Here is a 20,803-nt window from a genome sequence, read left to right as displayed (position 1 = left end):
GAACCCGTGTCCCCTGCATCGGCAGGCGGACTCTCAACCACTGTGCCACCAGGGAAGCCCCCTATACATGTATATATATATATATATATACATTCTTTTTTTTAATATTCTTTTCCATTATGGTTTATCATAGAATACTGAATATAGTTCTTTGTGCTATGCAGTAGGACCTTGTTGTTCAAAGGCCTTATGTTTTTCAATTTTCTAATTTTTTTGGCTGCATCTTGCGGGATCTTAGTTCCCGGACCAGGGATCAAACCCGGGGCCCCCTATCCACTGGACTGCCAGGGAATTCCCTCAAAGGCCTTACTTTTAAATGCAGTATAAATACAGTGGGTTTTGGAGGAGGTCCTGCTTCTCAACTCCCAGCTCTTCCTCCTAGCCAGGTGACCATCGGCAAGTTATTTGCTCTAAGCCTCCTTTCCCTCCTCTGTAAAATGGGATAATACTGCCAACTTCTCTGCATTGTTGGGAATGAGATATTTGTCAAGGATTTAGCCTGTGGTGAAAACTCAGTAAAAGTTAGCCACTTTCTGGTGTTAATAATAAAGACCAGGAACAAAAGTTAATACTTAAAGATAAGGTAATTAATTGACTTAAATAATTTTTATTTATCTTTAAAGCCCCATGGGCAGTGAATCAGTTGTAATTTAGGAAAATGTCTTTGGAGGTCCCATGGGGTATTGACTCTATCTCCAAATTATTTTCCTTTGTAATATAGTGATGCCTCAATTAAGGAATCCTGTAAGAACAGTTTAGTCAGGTATATTTAAAAAAAGATTCCCTTCCCTAAAAGGAACCCACACAAACCCGCTCCAGAGCTGCCTTCCACCATTTATAGACTGGAGCCCTCCCTGTGACTGAAAACCGAGTACAGCTTTTCTTAGACTCCAGGGGTGGAATTGTGGTCTGTCTTCAGGGGCGAACTCGTTCCCTGTGCTTTGCCTTCCTCCCCCTTCCCCCATGGAGTGATAACAGTTCCTACATTTACCTGTGGATAGCACTTTTCAAAGAGCCTCCATATGATTGTCTCCTTGAATCCCTGTCCCTTAAGGTGGGTGATACAGGTCTCTTTCCTATCTTTCTTCCTTTTTTGACAGAGGAAGCTGAGGTTATCTCATTTAACAAGCATCTGACTGCCAAGTAAGGGTGCTGCTTGTTAGTTGCTGGGGATGCGTATGAGGAGTTAAATGCCTGAGGAGAGAGAGGCTCAGAAACAGGCAATTTCAATGTAGGGTGCTGGATTGTGGTCCAGATGGCAGGCAAAGCTGCCATGGGCGAATAATGGAGTGGGCCCTGGCCCGGCGCCCTTGGCGAGGTGCTGATGGCTGAGCCCAGTCTGAAGGGCCAGGCAGAGGAAGCAGCATTGCAAGGAGTCTTGGTGTGTGGGCGGCATGAGAGCTTATTGTGTGCTAGGCTCTGTGCTAAGTAATTTTTTTTTTTTTTTTTTTTTTGCGGTACGCGGGCCTCTCACTGTTGTGGCTTCTCCCGTTGCGGAGCACAGGCTCTGGACGCGCAGGCTCAGCGGCCATGGCTCACGGGCCCAGCCGCTCCGTGGCATGTGGGATCCTCCCGGACCGTGACACAAACCCACGTCCCCTGCATTGGCAGGCGGACTCCCAACCACTGCACCACCAGGGAAGCCCTGTGCTAAGTAATTTTTATCTTCACAGCACCTGTATGAAGGTATGAAGTAGGTATTGGTACTATCCCCATTTTACAGATAAGGAGCCTGAGGCTCAGAAAGGAAATGACTTGTGCAAGGTTATCTGGAAAATGGTGGAGCTGGGGTCCAAACCCAGGCAGTCTCATTTCGGAGTTCTGGCTCATAACCACCATATGCCGCTGGCCCTCTGCAGAGCTTGTCTGCTCCTCTCCTTGTAAGCTCCCGTTTCTAACAAGCCCCGGTTTGGTTTGGTCATAATGGCTAGCTCACTGATGGCCTTGATCTGCACTAGTAGTTTGAAGTCTGTTCTGTAGGGGAACTACTGAGCTTTTTTTTTTTTTTTCTTCATTTGAGATATAATTGACATATAACCTGAAGTGTTTTAAACAGAGGAGTCTTATGATCAGATTTGTGCTTTAGAAATATTACTGTAGCAGCACTGATGAAGAGTAGCCACAGTGCAGTAGTTGGCTAGTCAGATTACCTGAGTTCAGCTCCTTGTCACAATACTTGGTAGCTTTGTCATTTGGGCAGCTTACTTTCTGAACCTTACTTTTGCACCTCTGAAACAGGAGTAATAGTAATCCTCATTACAAACCTATGAGGTAGATGCTAAATGAGACGATGTATATGTAAAGCACTTAGAATACTGTATGTCGTAACATAAGCACTCAGAAGTCAGTCTGTAAGACAATATTGTTTTGGATCTGGGGAGGGTGTGGTTGGAGGTTTTGAGCTCCTTTGAGAGTTGTTGCAGTAACCGGATTAGAACTGATGGGAACCTGAACTGGGCAACCACTGGGCAATGGGAGAAACCTAGAAGTAGGTGTGACAAAATGGTGACTGAGAGTGAGATGCAAGGGTGATGCCCATGTTTCTAGCTTGGCACATTGGCCAGTCTTGGAGTCTTAAACTGTGATGGGAAGAAAAGGAGAAGGAACTTGTGAGGATAAGATGATTAGCTCAGTGAAGTTGAGTAATGTGCCAAAGGTTATTTAGCAAATATATTCTGGAGTCAAGCCTGGGCACTAGGCCCTTTCCATTGTTTCTGGGAAGATCCACTGATTTAACCAATTCATTCTCAGTAATTCGGAATGAACCTGTGTTTGCTGTCTGTCTGAATTTTAATTGTGGAAGGAAAAGGTTGGCTCTTAGAGAAAGTATTTCAAGTATCTGGGAAGAGGGTAAGGGAATTTTTTGGGGGGGCCTTTTTCTTTCTTCCTGCCTCCTTACTTTCCTCCCCTCTTCCCTTTGTTTCCTTCCTTACCCTCTCAAGTGAAAGAGGCTAATTCAGCTCTTTTAGTGTGACTTGGGCAAGGGCTGGAAGGAGTGGTAATGGTTGGCTTTAGACCCAGTCTTCTTTCTGTGTTGTTGAGGAGAGGATAGTGATGGAGGGGCCCTTGCTCCTACTTGAACCAACTTGTCACTTCCCTAGGACTAAAGATGTGCTCTTTTATGTTCATTGTGTTGGATACTATTTGGTAGTATTGCATAATGATATTGACTGTAGTCCTTTGTGTCTGATGTCCTTTTTGCTAGTGCTGCTACTATCACACAGCCATTTTATCACCAATATTGAATATTTAGTGTGTACTGTGCTAAGCACTTGACATCCATTAGCTTGCTTATCCTCAGAATCCCAGGACGTAGGGGTTATTAATCTGCTTTTATAGATGGGCAAACAAAGGGAGGCTCAGTGATTTTTCTCATCTTCACTTAGCCAGCAATGAGTGGAGCCAGAATTCGTCAGAATCTGAGTCTGAAACCTGTCTGCTCCCATCCCTAAGTACTCCCTGGCCTTCCTTCAAGACAGAACTTTGGCAGAGTCCCCTTGGAAGCTTCCTCCTGTGAGACGTAGGTGTCACTGGACCTGCTGATATTGTTTATGCTTTTCTGTAACAGTGGTGAGGGCTGCAGGGAGCATCTCCACCTCCTAGGCTCAGGGCTGTGTGGGGAGGGGAGCTCATTCCTTCCTGAGTCACCTTGCCTCTAGGACTTGCTCTCTACCTAGAATTCTCTTCCTCTGGATCTTCACATGGTGGTCTCCTTGTCATGTATTCATTTATTTTAAAGCTAGATTTATTTATTTATTTATTTGCTTATTTATTTATGGCTGCATTGGGTCTTCATGGGCTTTCTCTAGTTGCAGCGAGCGGGGAGTACTCTTGGTTACGGTGTGCAGGCTTCTCATTGTGGTGGCTTCCACGGCCTGTAGGCGCGCCGGCTTCAGTAGTTGTGGCTCGTGGGCTCTAGAGTGCAGGCTCGGTAGTTGTGTCTCATGGGCTTAGTTGCTCTGAGGCATGTGGGATCTTCCCGGACCAGGGATCGAACCTGTGGCCCCTGCATTGGCAGGCGGATTCTTAACCACTGTGCCACCGGGGAAGCTCCTTGCCTTGTCATTTAGATCTCTGCTCAGACCTCAGCTCCTCAGAGTTCTTTCTAACAGCCTTATCTAAGGTGGTCCTGCCGTGTCACTGGCTCACATCGTTTTGTTGGGTTTTCCCCCACAGAACTTAGCCTCCCAGAAATGATCTTATTTGTATTTTGTGTTTATCATGTTCCTGCCTTCCCCGCTAGAGAACGGGGCCAGGGGTGTCTCATCCTCCCAGCATCTATCTCCAGCACCTGGCACATAGCAGGCACTCAGTAAATATTTATTGAATGAAGGAGGCATAAAGATGTTTTTTTTAGACATTTAAAAAAAATTTTTTATTTATTTACTTTTGGCTGCGTTGGGTCTTTGTTGCTGCGCGCGGGCTTTCTCTAGTCGTGTTCTCTAGCTGCGGCAAGCAGGGGCTACTCTTCGTTGCGGTGTGCGGGCTTCTCATTGCGATGGCTTCTCTTGTTGTGGAGCACGGTCTCCAGGCGCATGGGCTTCAGTAGTTGTGGCTCGTGGGCTCTAGAGTGCAGGCTTAGTAGTCGTGGCGCACGGGCTTAGTTGCTCCGCGGCATGTGAGATCTTCCCGGACCAGGGTTTGAACCCTTGTTCCCTGCATTGGCAGGAGGATTCTTAACCACTGTGCCACCAGGGAAGCCTGAGGCATAAAGATTTAGCTGGTCTTTCACTTGCAGTGTCCCTCAGTTTGAAAGGCACCATCACCCTTTAATGGAGGTTGAATTTCAAGCCTGGTGTAAGCACTATTAGATTATTGTAAAGCCTGTTCTGTAGTTTCTGGTGGTTAGTAGCTGAGTAACATTCTTTATTTCATTTATTAGGCATCTGTTGAGTATCTGTCATTCCTTTCCCTAATGGAACTTAAAGTGTAGTCCTACTACGTTAGGTTTTATTTAAATATTCTCTTATTATTTTAAATATTTTTTAAAATTTTATTTATTTTTTGGTTGTGTTGGGTCTTCGTTGCTGCGTGCGGGCTTTCTCCAGTTGTGGCGAGTGGGGGCTACTCTTCACTGTAGTGCATGGGCTTCTCATTGTGGTAGCTACTGTTGTTGTGGAGCATGGGCTCTAGGCACGCGGGCTCAATAGTTGTGGCTCGTGGGCTCTAGAGCGCAGGCTCAGTAGTTGTGGCACATGGGCTTAGTTGCTCCGCAGCACGTGGGATCTTCCCGGACCAGGGATTGAACCTGTGTCCCCTGCGTTGGCAGGCTGATTCTTAACCACTGTGCCACCAGGGAAGTCCCTCTCTTAGTATTAAACATGTAAGTTATATCTAGCTTCCCCAGCATTGTATGTAAAGAGCTATTTTTTTTTTAATGTAGCTTAACCTTAAATAATTCTGTAATCTGACAATTTTTTTTTTTAAAGAAGATGTTGGGGGTAGGAGTTTATTAATTTATTTATATTTATTTTTACTGTGTTGGGTCTTCATTTCTGTGCCAGGGCTTTCTCTAGTTGTGGCAAGCGGGGGCCACTCACTATCGCGGCCTCTCTCGTTGCGGAGCACAGGCTCCAGATACGCAGGCTCGGTAGTTGTGGCTCACGGGCCTAGTTGCTCCGCGGCATGTGGGATCTTCCCAGACCAGGGCTCGAACCCGTGTCCCCTGCATCAGCAGGCAGATTCTCAACCACTGCGCCACCAGGGAAGCCCAAGAGCTATTGTTTTTTTCTTGTTTTCACAAATGATTTATTTTTATCCTGGACTGTATCCTTCTGATTGAAATTACTGGCTCCAAGTGTAGAAGCAGTTTTACAGCTTGTTCCTTTTTTCCAGATTGAGGTATAAAATGATGGCCATGGTCAGGGCCTCAGGCAGTGGTTCAAGTGTTCCAGTTTTCTCACAGCTGGGCCATTCTTAGGTGTTGTCCTTTCTGAAAGATTAAATATTTCTGCTTGCTATATAATGGTGTAATAATTCTTTCACAACATTTGAAAAGCACCCAATTGCTTCATCTTCCTGTATTCAAACTATGTTTATGTCTAAAGGCATGAGTATAAGCATAGCATGGACTTTGGTAAGGGAAAGAGGAAGGGCCTTCAAGAAGTGGTTTATCTACCTCTGGAAAAATCCTGTTACCTGTGATAAGAGACATGTCTCCTGCCTTGGAGGACCTTGAAAGCCCCTCTGCACCTCGTTTCCTTTCTGTACAATGGGAATGTCACATTTAGTCCTAACTACATCATTTGGCAGTTGTGTAGGTCCAGAAAATAGTGTAAGGATGAAGGCCTTTTACATATTTAAATAATCTATTTTTTTTAAATATGAAGAAATACAAAGACGTAATTCAAAATTAAAATCTTACCAACTAGATAATCCCTGCTCACAATTAAAGTAAAAACAAAGAAGTACATTCTTTTTTTTAATGTATTTTATTTATTTATTTATTTATTTATTTATGGCTGCATTGGGTCTTCGTTGCTGCGCGTGGGCTTTCTCTAGTTGCGGTGAGTGGGCTTCTCATTGTGGTGGCTTCTTTTTGTTGTGGAGCACAGGCTCTAGGTGTGTGGGCTTCAGTAGTTGTGGCGTGTGGTCTCTAGAGCGCAGGTTCAGTAGTTGTGGTGCACGGGCTTAGTTTCTCTGCGGCATGTGGGATCTTCCTGGACCAGGGCTTGAACCCGTGTCCCTCGCATTGGCAGGCAGATTCTTTTTTTTTTTTTTTTTTTTTCCCCCCAAAATGTAAAGAGCTTTATTTACTTCTTCTTCTTCTTATGAAGGTAATACATACTCAATGCAAACAATGGCCAAAGAAGCATCGTCCATTCTATGCCTTGTCTTTCGTCTGGTCACTCAGAAATATAATGTTATCAGCTATAATTGTTGTTGCTTGTCGTCTCACATTATTTTTATCCATATATTCACCATAGTCTACTTTCCCTTCCACATAAATTCGAGACCCCTTTTTCACATACTGATATGCCACATCTCTCAGGCCTGGTCGGAATACTGAAATTCTGTGCCACGTTGTCTTTTGACTGACATCACCCATTTGGTGTGTTTCATTTTCCCCTGATCGCCACATCTCATTTGTTGCTAGAGAAAATATTGTGACTGGGTTTTTTCCTTCTACCTGTCTCATGACAGGGTCCTGACCTACTCGACCAAGTAACTGCACACGATTCAGAGATCTTTCGAGAACCAAACTGCCAGCTATTTCAGACTCATGTCTTACAAACTGATGAAGGACCTGCACTACAGGTCTTCGAAACATGGCTTCTATTTCCTTTTCTTACAATCTAATCTTTAACCTTTTCCTGACGCTCAGGTTCCGACAGCTTCCAGGCAGGCGGCAGGCAGATTCTTAACCACTAAGCCACCAGGGAAGTCCCAGAAGTACATTCTTAAGGTTAAAAAATTCTAACAACACAGAAGGGTAAAGAATGAGAAGTTAAATTTTCATGCTCTATTCCTTTCATTAAGGGAACTACTTAAAACAGTTATTTTCTTCCTTCCAAGAAATAATTTAATGCATATACTATAATAGATCTGTCTGTTTGCATTAAAGAGATAATACCAGACACGGGCCTCTACACCATGCCTGTTTTTTGTTTTTTGTTGTTTTTTTTGTGGTACGCGGGCCTCTCACTGTTGTGGCCTCTCCCATTGCGGAGCACAGGCTCCGGACGCGCAGGCTCAGCGGCCATGGCTCACGGGCCCAGCCGCTCCGTGGCATGTGGGATCTTCCTGGACCGGGGTGCGAACCCGTGTCTCCTGCATCGGCAGGCGTACTCTCAACCACTGTGCCACCAGGGAAGCCCCACCATGCCTGTTTTATTTGACAGTGTATCTTGTAGGTGGCTCCACATCAGCATCTACAGATTGCCATTTTAAAAAAAATTTAATTAATTAATTTATTTTTGTCTGTGTTGGGTCTTCGTTGCTGTGCGCAGGCTTTCTCTAGTTGCGGCGAGCAGGGGCTAGTCTTTCATTGTGGTGCGCAGGCTTCTTATTGCGGTGGCTTCTCTTGTTGCAGAGCATGGACTCTCTAGGCACATGGGTTTCAGTAGTTGTGGCTCACGGGCTCTAGAGCTCAGGCTCAGTAGTTGTGGCACACGGGCCTAGTTGCTCTGTGGCATGTGGGATCTTCCCAGACCAGGGCTCGAACCCGTGACCCCTGCATTGGCAGCCGGATTCTTAACCACTGCACCACCAGAGAAGCCCAGCCATTTTTCCTTTTAATAGATGTACAACATTCCATTGTATAGGTGGCCATAATTCATTTAACTAGCCCTCTTTTTTGATGGACATTTTAGCTGCAGAAATTACGAAACTATATTGTTCTTCCTTACAGGTAACTTGGCAGACTTTGGGGGATGTATCTGTCGGATAAGTTACTGGCAGTGGGGACTGCTGGGTTGCAGGTATTTGCATTTTTGTAGATAGCGCCAAGTTGCCTCTAGAAAAGATTTTCCAATTTATGCTTCTACCAACAGTGTATAAGCATCTTTTTTTCCTCATCCCTGAAGACACTGGGTATTTTACCTTGAAATTTTTAGTCTGAGAATTGAAAAATTGTTATTTTGATTTGCATTTCCTTTAATTTAGGGTGAGGTTATGTGGATAATATAATATCACATGCTTATTAGACCTTTATATTATTCCCCGCTCCCCCCCCCAAACCTCCCCCTTCCCTGGGAACCTGCCAGTTCTTATACTTTGCTCATTTAAAAAAATAATAATAAATTTATTTATTTATTTTTGGCTGCATTGTGTCTTCATTGCTGCACGTGGGCTTTCTCTAGTTGCGGCAAGTGGGGGCTACTCTTCGTAGTGGTGCGCAGGCTTCTCATTGTGACGGCTACTCTTGTTGTGGAGCACAGGCTCTAGGTGCGCAGGCTTCAGTAGTTGTAGCACGCGGGCTCAGTAGTTGTGGCTTGTGGGCTCTAGAGCACTGGCTCAGTAGTTGTGGTGCACAGGCTCAGTTCCTCCATGGCATGTGGGATATTCCTGGACCAGGGATCGAACCTGTGTCCCCTGCATTGGCAGGAGGATTCTTAACAGCGCCACCAGGGAAGCCCATACGCTTTTCCCATAAGTGAGTTGTTTAACTTTTTTCGTTCTTGGTTTGTATGCACTCTTTGTTAATAAAGGAAGTTAGCCCTTTGGTCATATGTGTTGCAGTTATTTTCTCCCAGTTTGTTGTTTGTGAAAGTGCCCTTTAAACTGTATTACACAGTGTACCTTTAAAGTTTTCATTGTCATTGATACAGGGGCATTGACTGCAACTGCTGTATTTAAGGAAATAAACTGGGCTCTCTGTCTCCTGTGTAGCAGTGAGCTCACATTGTAGGAAAACTTGTATAAAAAAAAAAATTTTTTTTTTGCCATGCTCCATGGCTTGTGGGATCTTAGTTCCCTACAGGGATCGAACCCATGCCCCATGCAGTGGAAATGTGGAGTCCTAACCACTGGACCACCAGGGAATTCCCTGTAGAGAAATTTGAATGTAAAGGAGTAGTTTGAAGTCCTGCCAAGGTCTTTAAGTGGAATCATTTGTGAATACAGATTGCATCAGATTTTTTCTCATAGTTTTTCTGGATGTCCTTACTAAACATATTTCCTTTTCCTATTCTGGAAGCTAGAGCTTTTTGGTAGAAAAAAACTAAGGCCCTGAAGAATGGGTAAGTTAAAAGCTACAGAATCTTAGCCCTCTCGCCTCTTGAGAAAAATTTGTGTTTAAAACTAAATGGGAAGCAACGAAGACCCAATGCAGCCAAAAATAAATAAGTAACATAAATTAAAAAATAGCCCTAAATGTTAGGAGTAAAAACATACTTCTTATGTAATCTTTTTAATTCCTGCTTTTGTCTTGAACTCTTCTTTATTCTTTAGTAGATTTGCCAAATTAAATTGAGACTTTGCGGTGATTGTCCCTCACCTTGCCCTTTGTTAGAGTTCGTTCATCTCTTCTCATATTTGTGTTTGTCTTCCTGGGTGGACTGGAGCTGCAACTGAGTTGGATTTCTGATTCCTGATTTCCAGCACAGTGCCTTACTGACAGTGCTCACTAATGGTTTGTTGAATGAATTAATGTGAAATTTAAAAACAAACTCTGCTATCCCCAGAGGAGTGGAGGGAAGATTTGGGCATGGGTCATAAAAGCCAGATTAGTCCTTAGTCTTGTTCTGTGTGATAACAGGGAGTGAAGCTTCAGATAAGTGGCTCAGGGACTTCCCTGGTGGCAGTGGTTAAGCATCCGCCTGTCAATGCAGGGGATGCGGGTTCGATCCCTGGTCCGGGAAGATCCCACATGCCGCGGAGCAACTAAGCCTGTGCACCACAGCTACCGAGCCTGCGCTCTGGAGCCAGCATGCCACAACTACTGAGCCTGCGTCCCAAAACTACTGAAGTCCATGTGCCTAACATGCTCTGCAACAAGAAGAAGAAGCCACCGCAGTGAGAAGCCCACGCACCGCAAGGAAGAGTAGCCCCCACTCACCACACAAAGCAGCCATAAACAAACAAACAAAACAATCAAACAAATAAATAAAATACGTGGGTCAGAGTTACAGTGAAACAGGTTTCAGTTCATGATAAGGAAGACCTTCGACAATTCAGCCTCAGGAGGAATTGGTTTTCTTGAGCCATTAAGAATAATTTGCTCATTTTCATTCACTGTCTTGTTACCACACTCCTGTACTTTAATGGAAGGCAATCCTAGGGAAGTTGTGTGGTAAAAGAATTAATTCAGAAATCAAGCAGACCTGGGCTTTTGTTCTGGGGCTGGTCACTTAGCACCTGAACCTTAGCCCAATTCTTTAAACCTAATTTCTTCATTTGTGATAATAGAATTATTAGTAGCTACAAACTGTATAGTCCTTACTTTGTGCCAGTGTTCCTTAAATGGATTATCTCATTTAGTTTTCACACCCACTGCCTGGAAATAGGTACTATTATCACCATCCCCATTTTAGGGAGGGGAAACAAATTCAGAGGGGTTAAGTAATTTACCCAAATTCATTCAGCTAATAAAGGGTGGGGCTGAGTATTAAAGGCCAAGCATTTAATCCTATTACATTACACTATATTACATGACATCTGTAAAAGGGAGCTGTCTCCCTGCATGAAGTCTGATAAATACTAGCTGCTCTGGTGAGTTTTCTTTTTTTTTTTTGAATTAAAAAAATATATATATATTTATTTATTTTTGGCTGCATTGGGTCTTCGTTGCTTCACGCAGGCTTTTCTCTAGTTGTGGCGAGCAGGGGCTACTCTTCTTGCAGTGCACAGGCTTCTCATTGCGGTGGCTTCTCTTGTTGTGGAGCACGGGCTCTAGGTGCACGGGCTTCAGTAGTTGTGGCACGGGGGCTCAGTAGTTGTGGTGCATGGGCTTAGTTGCTCCGCAGCATGTGGGATCTTTCCGGACCAGGGCTCTAACCTGCGTCCCCTGCATTGGCAGGCGGGTTCCTAACCACTGCGCCACCAGGGTAGCCCCACTCTGGTGAGTTTTCAGTGCCACTCTGTCTTTATTCTTGTCTGGCTTCACCTTTTCATATAATCTGAGAGGCGAGACTATTACTTGGTATACATGAAGTCAAAAATAAAAAGATAATTTGAGGCGGTGTTGCTCCTAAGTCAAAGTGAAGACTCTTCTACTGATTGGATTTACTTACATCAGATTCATATCTCATTTTCCTGGAGAGTGTGAAGTATAGCCAGTCAAACATCTCACTCTCCCTTTGCTAGGGTCCATATAATCCAAATACTCTTATTTGACGTAGCTTTTCAGTTTATTAGGTTTCAGATTCCTTAGTTACAACTGTTAACCATTCCTTTATTGGTCTGATTTGCTTTGTGCGTTGTCCAATATCACCCCTTCAGAATGAGTTGTTTAATGTAATGGATAGCTCATCCTTTACATTACATATATTTTTTCTTATGGAAAATTTCCGTTATGAAAAACAATAAGCTTAGGAAACTGTTTAAGAGGAAAAGATCACTTACAAACTTCTTTTTTTCTTCCTGTGTTTTTTTTTTAAATGCACATGAATTTTTATTTGAGCTCAAAGGGGTGTAATTTTACATCCTGGTTTTTCATGTAATATATTGCAAGAAAATGTGATGGTATTACACATTAGATGTGAGGACCCACTTTTTTTTTTTTCCATTTTTAATTTTTTTGGCCACACTGCACGGCTTGTGGGATCTTCATTTGAACCCGGGCCCAGGGCAGTGAAAGAAAGCTCTGAGTCCTAACAACTGGATGGCCAGGGAATTCCCATGAGGTGCCACTTTTGTGATTATTCCTCATTCATCCATTGCAAAGATTGCCCTCCTGGTATGAGGCAGATACTGCCCTGGCAGTGCAGGCTGTTGGGTTCCTAAGTTCAGTGGGAGAGAATTTACTCAGGGATAGCCTTGCTCTATGGAGGTCGCCTGCTCAAGTGCCCCAAGAACTCAGAGTGGCTACATCTCCATCAGAACCACCACTAGCCCCTAAAGATAAATTTTACTCATATAGAAAATGACCACCAATTCCAGTACCAAAAGGCTCGATAAAGAATTGGGAAAATATATCAATAAATTGTCAGAATGTACTCAAGAATGGGTAGAAATATAAATAAATCAAAAAATATATAAATAGATCAAAGAATGAATAAATAGATCTTTCTTGTCTAGCCTTCCAAAAGTAGGGCCAGAAAAAAGCATTCAGATTTTGTTCGCTTCCTTTGTAGCACTTAAAATTCATAGCAGTTACAGCTTGCAGTTAAGTCATTTGTCTGTTTACTGGCTACATTTTTGTTTTCCCCCGGTAGACTGGAGGCTTTATGAGGCCAGGAACTGCGTCTCTTTTGGCCTTGACGACTGTTTTCCTAAATCATCTCTCAGCAGGTATTTGTTGCATACTTCAGCAAATGATTAAATTTAGTTCTGAGAGTGATTGTTTTTTTGGTGTTCTGAGAGGTGCCCCTTATAGGTGAATTCTTGGTAAGCAGTGTTGAGGGAGGGTCTCCTTACAGTTCCAGAGACTACAGGATGCTGCATAATAGAGAAGGAGGAACAGTGGAGGACACACCTGTGTTAGGATGAGGGCAGGAGTAAAGGAGGGCGCTGACAGGGTTTCCTGGAGCTTTGTGTTTTGAATAATGCCTGTTTGTCTTTTCTGTGTAGTGAGTGTTACTCCACTCTGGGCAGACTTTGCCTAAGTTTCATAAATTTTAATTGGCTTTTTCAGGAGAATAAAGGCAGCCCCCGTTGATGACTGAAAATGACAAAGCATCCACCTAACAGACGAGGAATCAGCTTTGAAGTGGGAGCCCAGTTGGAAGCCCGGGACCGATTAAAAAACTGGTACTTTTACATTTTTCTGTTAATTAAATCCCTTCAGTAAAGGACTTTTGCCAGCACTGATAAAGAGGGGTAGCCTGGGCTTTTCTGTAGTGTTTTCCTGCTCCCTGACTCTTGGAAGGTGGAAGGAGACTTAAGTCTAGAGCTGTGGAATGTCCTTTGTCTTTGGTGCCAGGATCCCTGTGTCAAGGGGACCATCCTGTTATATTTGTTTCCCTTCTCTGCCTGTTCATCTGAAGGAGTTATGGGAAGAAGAAGCAGGAGTGGCTGCAGGGAAGGGAAGATTAATAGTGGCAGCTCTCTTGCTCTTGGCTGCCTGTCTGAAAGATCAGGGATAGAAGAATGAAGAAAAGGGGTTAGATTGGAACAGCTTGTGTGTCGTGAACAACTTCTGTTTTCTGGGTGTGTTGTTGTACAGTTGAAACTCAGTCATCACATTTTAGGGATGATTAGATTCAGAGGCTGAGAGGTTGTAGTCCCAAATTTGTCATTGACTTGTGACCTCTGGCTGGTAATTAACCACTTTGAGCATCAGCTTCCTCTGTAAATGTGGGTACTAGTAATATTGACCTCACAGACTTTTTTCTGAGAATCAAATAATAGGATATGTTGGAAAAGGCCTTATAAACTGTAAAATGATGGTTGTTGTTGGGGATACCCTAGAATTTAGTCACTTGTTAATGTTTAAGGTGAAAGTGGGAGTTTCAGAACTCAAACCTTTCTGTGAATTTTCATAAGGAAGAGTGCAGTGTAGTGCTCTTGAGGGTTATCTCAAAATAGGCTGACCAGCTCCTGGGGTGTAGGAAGAGAAGACGGGAAGGGAAGCAGGGGAAATGCCTGGGGTAGAAAGTGTCTCTGCTGCCTTTTGGGGCTGGGAGATTTGATATAAAAATTAGAGACACTTTGAATACCTAGTTGTTTTTAGGCTGTTTGTATTTCTATAATTATTTCCCTTTGGTTTCCCTCAGTATTTTTTTAAGGCAGCTTAATCAAGAGAAAGAATTGTTTTTAAATTTGGGGGAAAAAATAAAATATAGAAAAAGTTTAAAAGTACAGCTAACTATAAAATAATCTGTGTACTTATCACTTGGAATTGCTGAATATTAACACTTCTATTTTACTTATATTTTAAAAAATAAAGGACATAAAATGTTTCTGGTATAATGGAAGTACCTTTTATACCCTTCCCAATTGAATTCCCCTCTTGCATTCCTTAGCGGCAACGAGCATCCTGTAGTTAGTTCTGTCCTTTCTCTCCATGTTTTACATTTTTACTGTATGTATCCATAAATAATACTAGTTTGCATCACTTTGGGTATTTTTGTTTTTGTTTTTTGTGGTACACGGGCCTCTCACTGTTGTGGCCTCTCCCGTTGCGGAGCACTGGCTCCAGACGCGCAGGCTCAGCGGCCATGGCTCACGGGCCCAGCTGCTCCGTGGCATGTGGGATCCTCCCGGACCGGGGCATGAACCCATGTTCCCTGCATCGGCAGGCGGACTCTCAACCACTGCGCCACCAGGAAAGCCCCTCTTTGGGTATTTTTTTAAAATTCCTATAAGTGGTCTCATTGTTTGTTTCTCTTCTATATTTCATGTTTTTGTGATTTACCCATATTGATATGACATATTCATCCTAATTTCTTATTTATTTATTTATTTTTGGCTGCGTTGGGTCTTCATTGCTACATGCGGGCTTTCTCTAGTTGTGGAGAGGCTACTCTTCATTGCGGTGTGTGGGCTTCTCATTGCGGTGGCTTCTCTTGTTGTGGAGCATGGGCTCTAGGCGTGTGGGCTCAGTAGTTGTGGCTCGCGGGCTCTAGAGTGCAGGCTCATTAGTTGTGGTGCATGGGCTTAGTTGCTCCGCGGCATGTGGGATCTTCCCGGACCAGGGCTCAAACCTGTGCCCCCGGCATTGGCAGGTGGATTCTTAACCACTGCACCACCAGGGGGGTCCTGTGTGCAAGTTTCTATGTGGACATAACTTTTCGACTCATTTGGGTAAATACTAAAGAGTGTGATTACTGGATCATATGGTAAGAATATGTTTAATTCTGCAAGAAACTACCAAATTGTCTTTCAAAGTGGCTGTACCATTTGACATTTCTACCGCCTAGGAATGAGAGTTCATATTGTTCCACATCCTTGACAGTATTTGGTGTTGTCAGTGTTTTGGGTTTTGGCCATTAAAATAGGTGTATAGGGCTTCCCTGGTGGCGCAGTGGTTGAGAGTCCGCCTGCCGATGCAGGGGACATGGGTTCGTGCCCCGGTCCGGGAGGATGCCACATGCCGTGGAGCGGCTGGGCCCGTGAGCCATGACCGCTGAGCCTGCGCGTCCAGAGCCTGTGCTCCGCAACGGGAGAGGCCACAACAGTGAGAGGCCTGCATACCGCAAAAAAAAAAAAAAAAAAAAAGGTATATAGTAGTATCTCATTGTTATTTGAATTTGCGATTCTCTATTGAAATATGTCGAATATATTTTCATATACTTATTTGCCATCTGTATATTTCTTTGGTGAGGTGTCTGTTAAGGTCTTTTGTCCATCTTTTAACTGGTTGGTTGTTGCTTTTATTTTTTTGTTGGTTGTATTCTTATTGTTGAGTTTTAAGAGTTCTTCGTATACTTTGGATAACAGTTCTTTATCAGATGTTTCTTTTGTAAGTATATGGCATTTAAGGCCATGAGACTGGATGAGCTTTCTAGGGCTGCACTGTCCAAAAAAGTAGCCACTAGCCACAAGTAGCTATTTACATAAAATTAATTCAGTTCCTTAGTCACCCTAGGCACATTTCCAGCGCTCAGTGGCTAGTGGCTACCGTATTGGAGAAAGGAGACATAGAAAATTTCCACTGAGAAGGTTCCATTGGACAGTGCTGATTTAGGGAGTCAATACAGATAAAAAGGAGGATTGAGCCCTGGTTCCTTCCAGTGTCAAGATGTTAGCAGATGAAGAGGAACCAGCAAAAGAAACTGGGAAGGAGTGACCATTGAGGCAGGAGGAAATCCATGGGGGTGTCTAGAGCAGCGGTCCCCAACCTTTTTGGCACCAGGGACCGGTTTCGTGGCAGACAGTTTTTCTACAGACCCTGGTTGGGGAGGGGGTGATGGCTCAGGTGGTAATGGGAGCAATGGGGAGCGGCAGATAAAGCTTCGCTCGCCAGTCCGCCACTCACCTCCTGCTGTGCAGCCTGGTTCCTAACAGGCTGCGGACGGTAACGGGGCGGGGGAGGGGTGGGGGGGACGTGACCCCTGCTCTAGAGGACAAGTGGAAAAGGTGTTTCAAGAAGCAGTGAGTAATCACTTCCATCTTGTGATGCTGGTAGTTCACGTAAAATGAGGATTGAGTGACTGTTGACTTGGTTACATCAAGGTTGTGGATGACCTTGACGAGAATTGTTTTAATGGAGCAGTGGGGACAAAAACCCTAATTGGCATGGGTTCAAGGAAAACAGGAGAGAAGGAACTGTGATGTGATGCGAAGTGGGAGGAATTGGCCATTGATAGGAGCAGAGAGTTCATTTATTATAAGGGGAAGAGGGAAACTGGGTATATAGGTAGAGATGAAGGTTTACTTGTAGAGTTGGTGATGGGAGCATGTGTTTTTTTGTATTTTTAAATTGAGGTATAATTTACAAACAGTAAAATTCACTCTTTTCAGCATACAGTTCCATGAAGTTTGCCAAACTCATACAGTCATTCATGCATGCACCACCATAATCAAAATGTAGCATTTTTATCACCCCACAGAATTGACTTGTGTTCCTTTGTAGTCAACCTCTCCTGCAGCCTCCAGCCCTTGTCACCTACTGATCCGTTCTCTGTCCATATAGTTTTGCCTTTTCCAGAATGTCGTATAAATGGAGTCATGCAATATGTAGCCTTTTAAATTTGGCTTCTTTCACTTACAATGCATTTGAGATTCATCCATATTTTTGTATGAATCAGTAGTTCCTTTTATTGCTGAGTAGAATTAAATTGTATGGATGTATAGTTTATCTATTTACCTGTTTGAAGAAATGAATTGTTTCCAGTTTTTGGTGAATATGAATGAACATGAATACAGATTTTGTGAGAACGTAAGTTTTCATTTCTCTTGGATAAATATCAAGGTGTGATTGCTGGGTCATATGTTAAGTGTGTGTTTGACTTGATGAGAAACTGCTGAACTGTTTTCCAGTGTGGCTGTTCCATTTTGCATTTCCGCCAGCAATGTATGAGAGTCCCAGTTGCTCTGTATCTTTGCCAGCCCTTAGGGATTCTTTTCTTTCCCTCTTTTTTAGTTTTTATTTTTAAAAGTGAGATATAATTTACATACCATTCACTCTTTTGAAGCATACAAGTCAGTGGTTTTTAGTGTATTCACAAAGTTGTACAACCATCACCAGTCTCTGATTCCAGAACATTTTCATCACCCCAAAAAGAAACCTCATACCTATTAGCAGTCATTTCCCTTCGTTCTCTCCAGCCCTAGGCAGACACTAATTTACTTTCTGTCTCTGTAGATTTGCCTATTCTGGGCATTTCATAGAAACCAAGTCAAATAATACGTGTTCCTTTGTGACTGGCTTCTTTCACTTAACATGGTATTTTCAACATTCATTTGTGTTATAGCATATATCAACATTCTTTCTCATGGATGAATAATATTCCATTATATGGATATACCATGTTTTGTTTATCCATTCATCAGTTGATAAATATTTGTATTATTTTCGCTTTTTGGCTATTGTGATTAATGCTGTTATGAGCATTTGTGTATGAGTTTTAGTGTGGACCTATGTTTTCATATCTCTTGGATATCTACCCAAGAGTGAAATTGATGCATCATATGGTAATTAGCCTGTTTAAGCTTATGAGGAACTGCAAACTGTTTTCCACAGCGGCTGTACCATTTTACATTCCCACCAGCAGTGGGAATTCTTTTTTGATTGTTTTTATTTTTTAAGTGAAATAAGTAAAATCTTCAGCTGAGATCTTGGTCTTGGGTTTGAGGAAAGAAGATAAGGTATGCAATACCATTTAGGAGAGTGAAGAGGGATAGGATGTGAGAAATGTGGTAGGATTGCTGGTGCCCTCAAGTGCCACTAAGGTCCACTGGAAGTTGGTGGTCATAAAGTTTTTCTGATAAGCTTCAGTAAGCTTTTTACCTTACAGTAGTTTTAGATTTACAGAAAAATTCCAAAGAAAATACAGAGAGTTCCCAGCTGTATGTACACCCAGTATTTTTCTTTTTCTTTCTTTCTTTCTTTTTTTCTTCCTTCCCTCCTTCCTTCCTTCCTTCCTTTCTTTCCTTCTCTCTCTCTCTCTCTCTCTCTCTCTCTCCCCCTCCCTTCCTCCCTCCCCCCCTTCCTCCCCCCCTTCCTTCCTTCCTTCATTTCTGGCTGCATTGGGTCTTTGTTGCTACACGCGGGCTTTTCTCTAGTTGCAGCGAGTGGGGGCTACTCTTCATTGCGGTGCGCGGGCTTCTCATTGCAGTGGCTTCTCTTGTTGCGGAGCACCTTTAGAGGCCCCTTGGAGCCTCCTTGGCTCCTCTCTTCTACTCCATCACCTAGGACATCAGCTCATCCTGTCAGATCCACTTGCAGAATCTATCCTGACTCTGACACTGGCTGCCACCTTCACCCTCCTGCTGTGGCCCAGTCTCCCATTGTGGATCTTGTGAACCCCGGCAGTGGCTGCCTAACTGGTCTCCTGCATCCTTCTGGACTCCTCCTCCTCAGGCTCTTTTCCACTCAGCAGCCAGTAGTACGCCCTGGAATTTTAAAAAACTTTTTTGATAATGATTTTTATGGCAGTTTACAGTTGTAAGACATTGAATTAAGAAGAGAGAAAAGATGCTACTCCTTAAAAATGTTTATTTTTTATTTTTTAAAATAATTCTTTCTTTAGGCTGTGCCGGGTCTTAGTTGTGTCACATGAGATCTTAGTTTCGGCATGCACGTGGAAGCTAGTTCCCTGACCAGGGATCGTACCCAGGCCCCCCGCATTGGGAGCCTGGAGTCTTATCCACTGGGCCACCAGGAAAGTCCCAAAAATGTTTATTTTTAAAGAAGTTTTGTAGAGCTATAATTTATTTTAGAGTACACATATTTTATGTGTGTAGCTTGATGAACTTTTATACATGGATATACCTGTGTAATCACCCAGATTAAGAAATAGACATTCTGGGCACCTCAGAAGACCGTTTTTCCCATACCCAGTCACGCAGCCACCCTCACCTGCAGGGGAACCACTATTTGTGGCCATGCATTTAAAGTGAGACCCATCAGGGACTTCTCTGGTGGTCCAGTGGTTAAGACTCTGTGCTTCCAATGCAGGGGGCTTGGGTTCCATCCCTGGATGGGGAACTAAGATCCCACATGCCGCACGGGGCTGCCAAAAAAAAAAAAAAGGAAAATAAAGTGAGACCCCTCACTGTGTGTGTATTCTCCAGCATAATCAGGTGCCTGGGTGCAGGAGTGGAGAATGTGGAGATTCTGATTTGCCTACAGTTGGGGTTTGTCCAGGCAGGTATGATGGAGGGCGAGAGGGGCCAGGGAGTTGAGGGTATATGCAAGGAAGTGAGATTAAAGGATAAGATTTCCAGGATAAGACTGAAGCGTGAGAGCAAGCAGAAGGGACAGCGTGAGCAAAAAGAGTTCAAAGAATGTGGTGTGTTCTCAGAGTCTGGAGAGGGGACAGATCAGGAGTGGTGGGAGACTGGGCTAATAAGGAAGATTTTAAGCAGGAGAGAGGCATGGTCAGATCCCTTGTAGGAACAGAAAAGTGGTGGTGTTTATTCAGTCACCAAACATTTATTGAGTGTCTCTGTATCTGGTCCTTTGCCAGTACTGGTAGAGGGGTATAGGAGTTAACCTGGATGTACTGACTGTTCAATTGTGAGAAATGATCAGCTTAGAGAGGAGAGGTGAGTTCAAGACATTTCCTGAGTTAGAAGTGCCCGATGTTGATTAATGGAAGTGGTGAAGGGGTAGGAAAAGAGTTAAGGCATCCAAAACAGCACAGTTTTTCTGCAGCTTAATAGTCAGCCCTTTGTTTTACACTAAATACAATTTCCATCTCCATCCCCTCTCCACAAAGGCTGGAGATGGCTTAGAATGTTACTTTTGTGCATAGAAGTAGTTTGCTTCTGGTGTGTGCCCTGAGCCAGGAATAGAGAGGTACACTCTGATTCTTGAAGTAAATGATTGCTGTATGTTTGCAGAAAGGCTCTTTATATAGGGAAGAATCTGGAAGCAGCCTGAATGCCCAAACCTTGGGGGAAAGTTTAGGCAAATTATGGGCTACCATTAGGTAGCTAACACAAAAGATACCTCTGTGGACCCGTGTTACTACAAGCATGTTTGCGTGTGAAGTCAGATTAAGAGCAGAAGGCTCTTCACTGGGTTTAGTGAGAAGATTTGGATACTGATCTTGGTTACACCTCTTCCTAGTCACTCTCTTTGAGCCTCCATTTC

General features: G+C 43.5%; 2 protein-coding genes across 2 annotated transcripts in view; one reads left to right on the top strand and one right to left on the bottom strand.

Annotated features, from left to right (window-relative positions):
* PHF20 (PHD finger protein 20) overlaps nt 1-20,803 on the top strand; it is a 135,775-nt gene that overhangs the window by 7,664 nt on the left and 107,308 nt on the right. Inside the window, exons 3-4 of the mRNA XM_082645833.1 lie at nt 13,235-13,350; nt 14,544-14,580. Of these exons, the coding sequence (XP_082501959.1) occupies nt 13,268-13,350; nt 14,544-14,580 (120 nt within the window). The 5' untranslated portion in view covers nt 13,235-13,267. The remainder of the gene's footprint in view (nt 1-13,234; nt 13,351-14,543; nt 14,581-20,803) is intronic.
* On the bottom strand, nt 6,780-7,341 carry LOC309816938 (single-stranded DNA-binding protein, mitochondrial). The gene has a single exon (XM_082644772.1). It carries the CDS (start codon nt 7,268-7,270, stop codon nt 6,824-6,826), a length of 447 nt encoding a protein of 148 aa, XP_082500898.1. The 5' UTR covers nt 7,271-7,341; the 3' UTR covers nt 6,780-6,823.

Source organism: Mesoplodon mirus (genome assembly GCF_964341445.2).
Source record: "Mesoplodon mirus genome assembly, chromosome: 15".
NCBI classification, from domain to species: domain Eukaryota; kingdom Metazoa; phylum Chordata; class Mammalia; order Artiodactyla; family Ziphiidae; genus Mesoplodon; species Mesoplodon mirus.
Note: the sequence above shows the minus strand (reverse complement) of the source record. Positions and strands in the feature narration are given on the sequence as shown.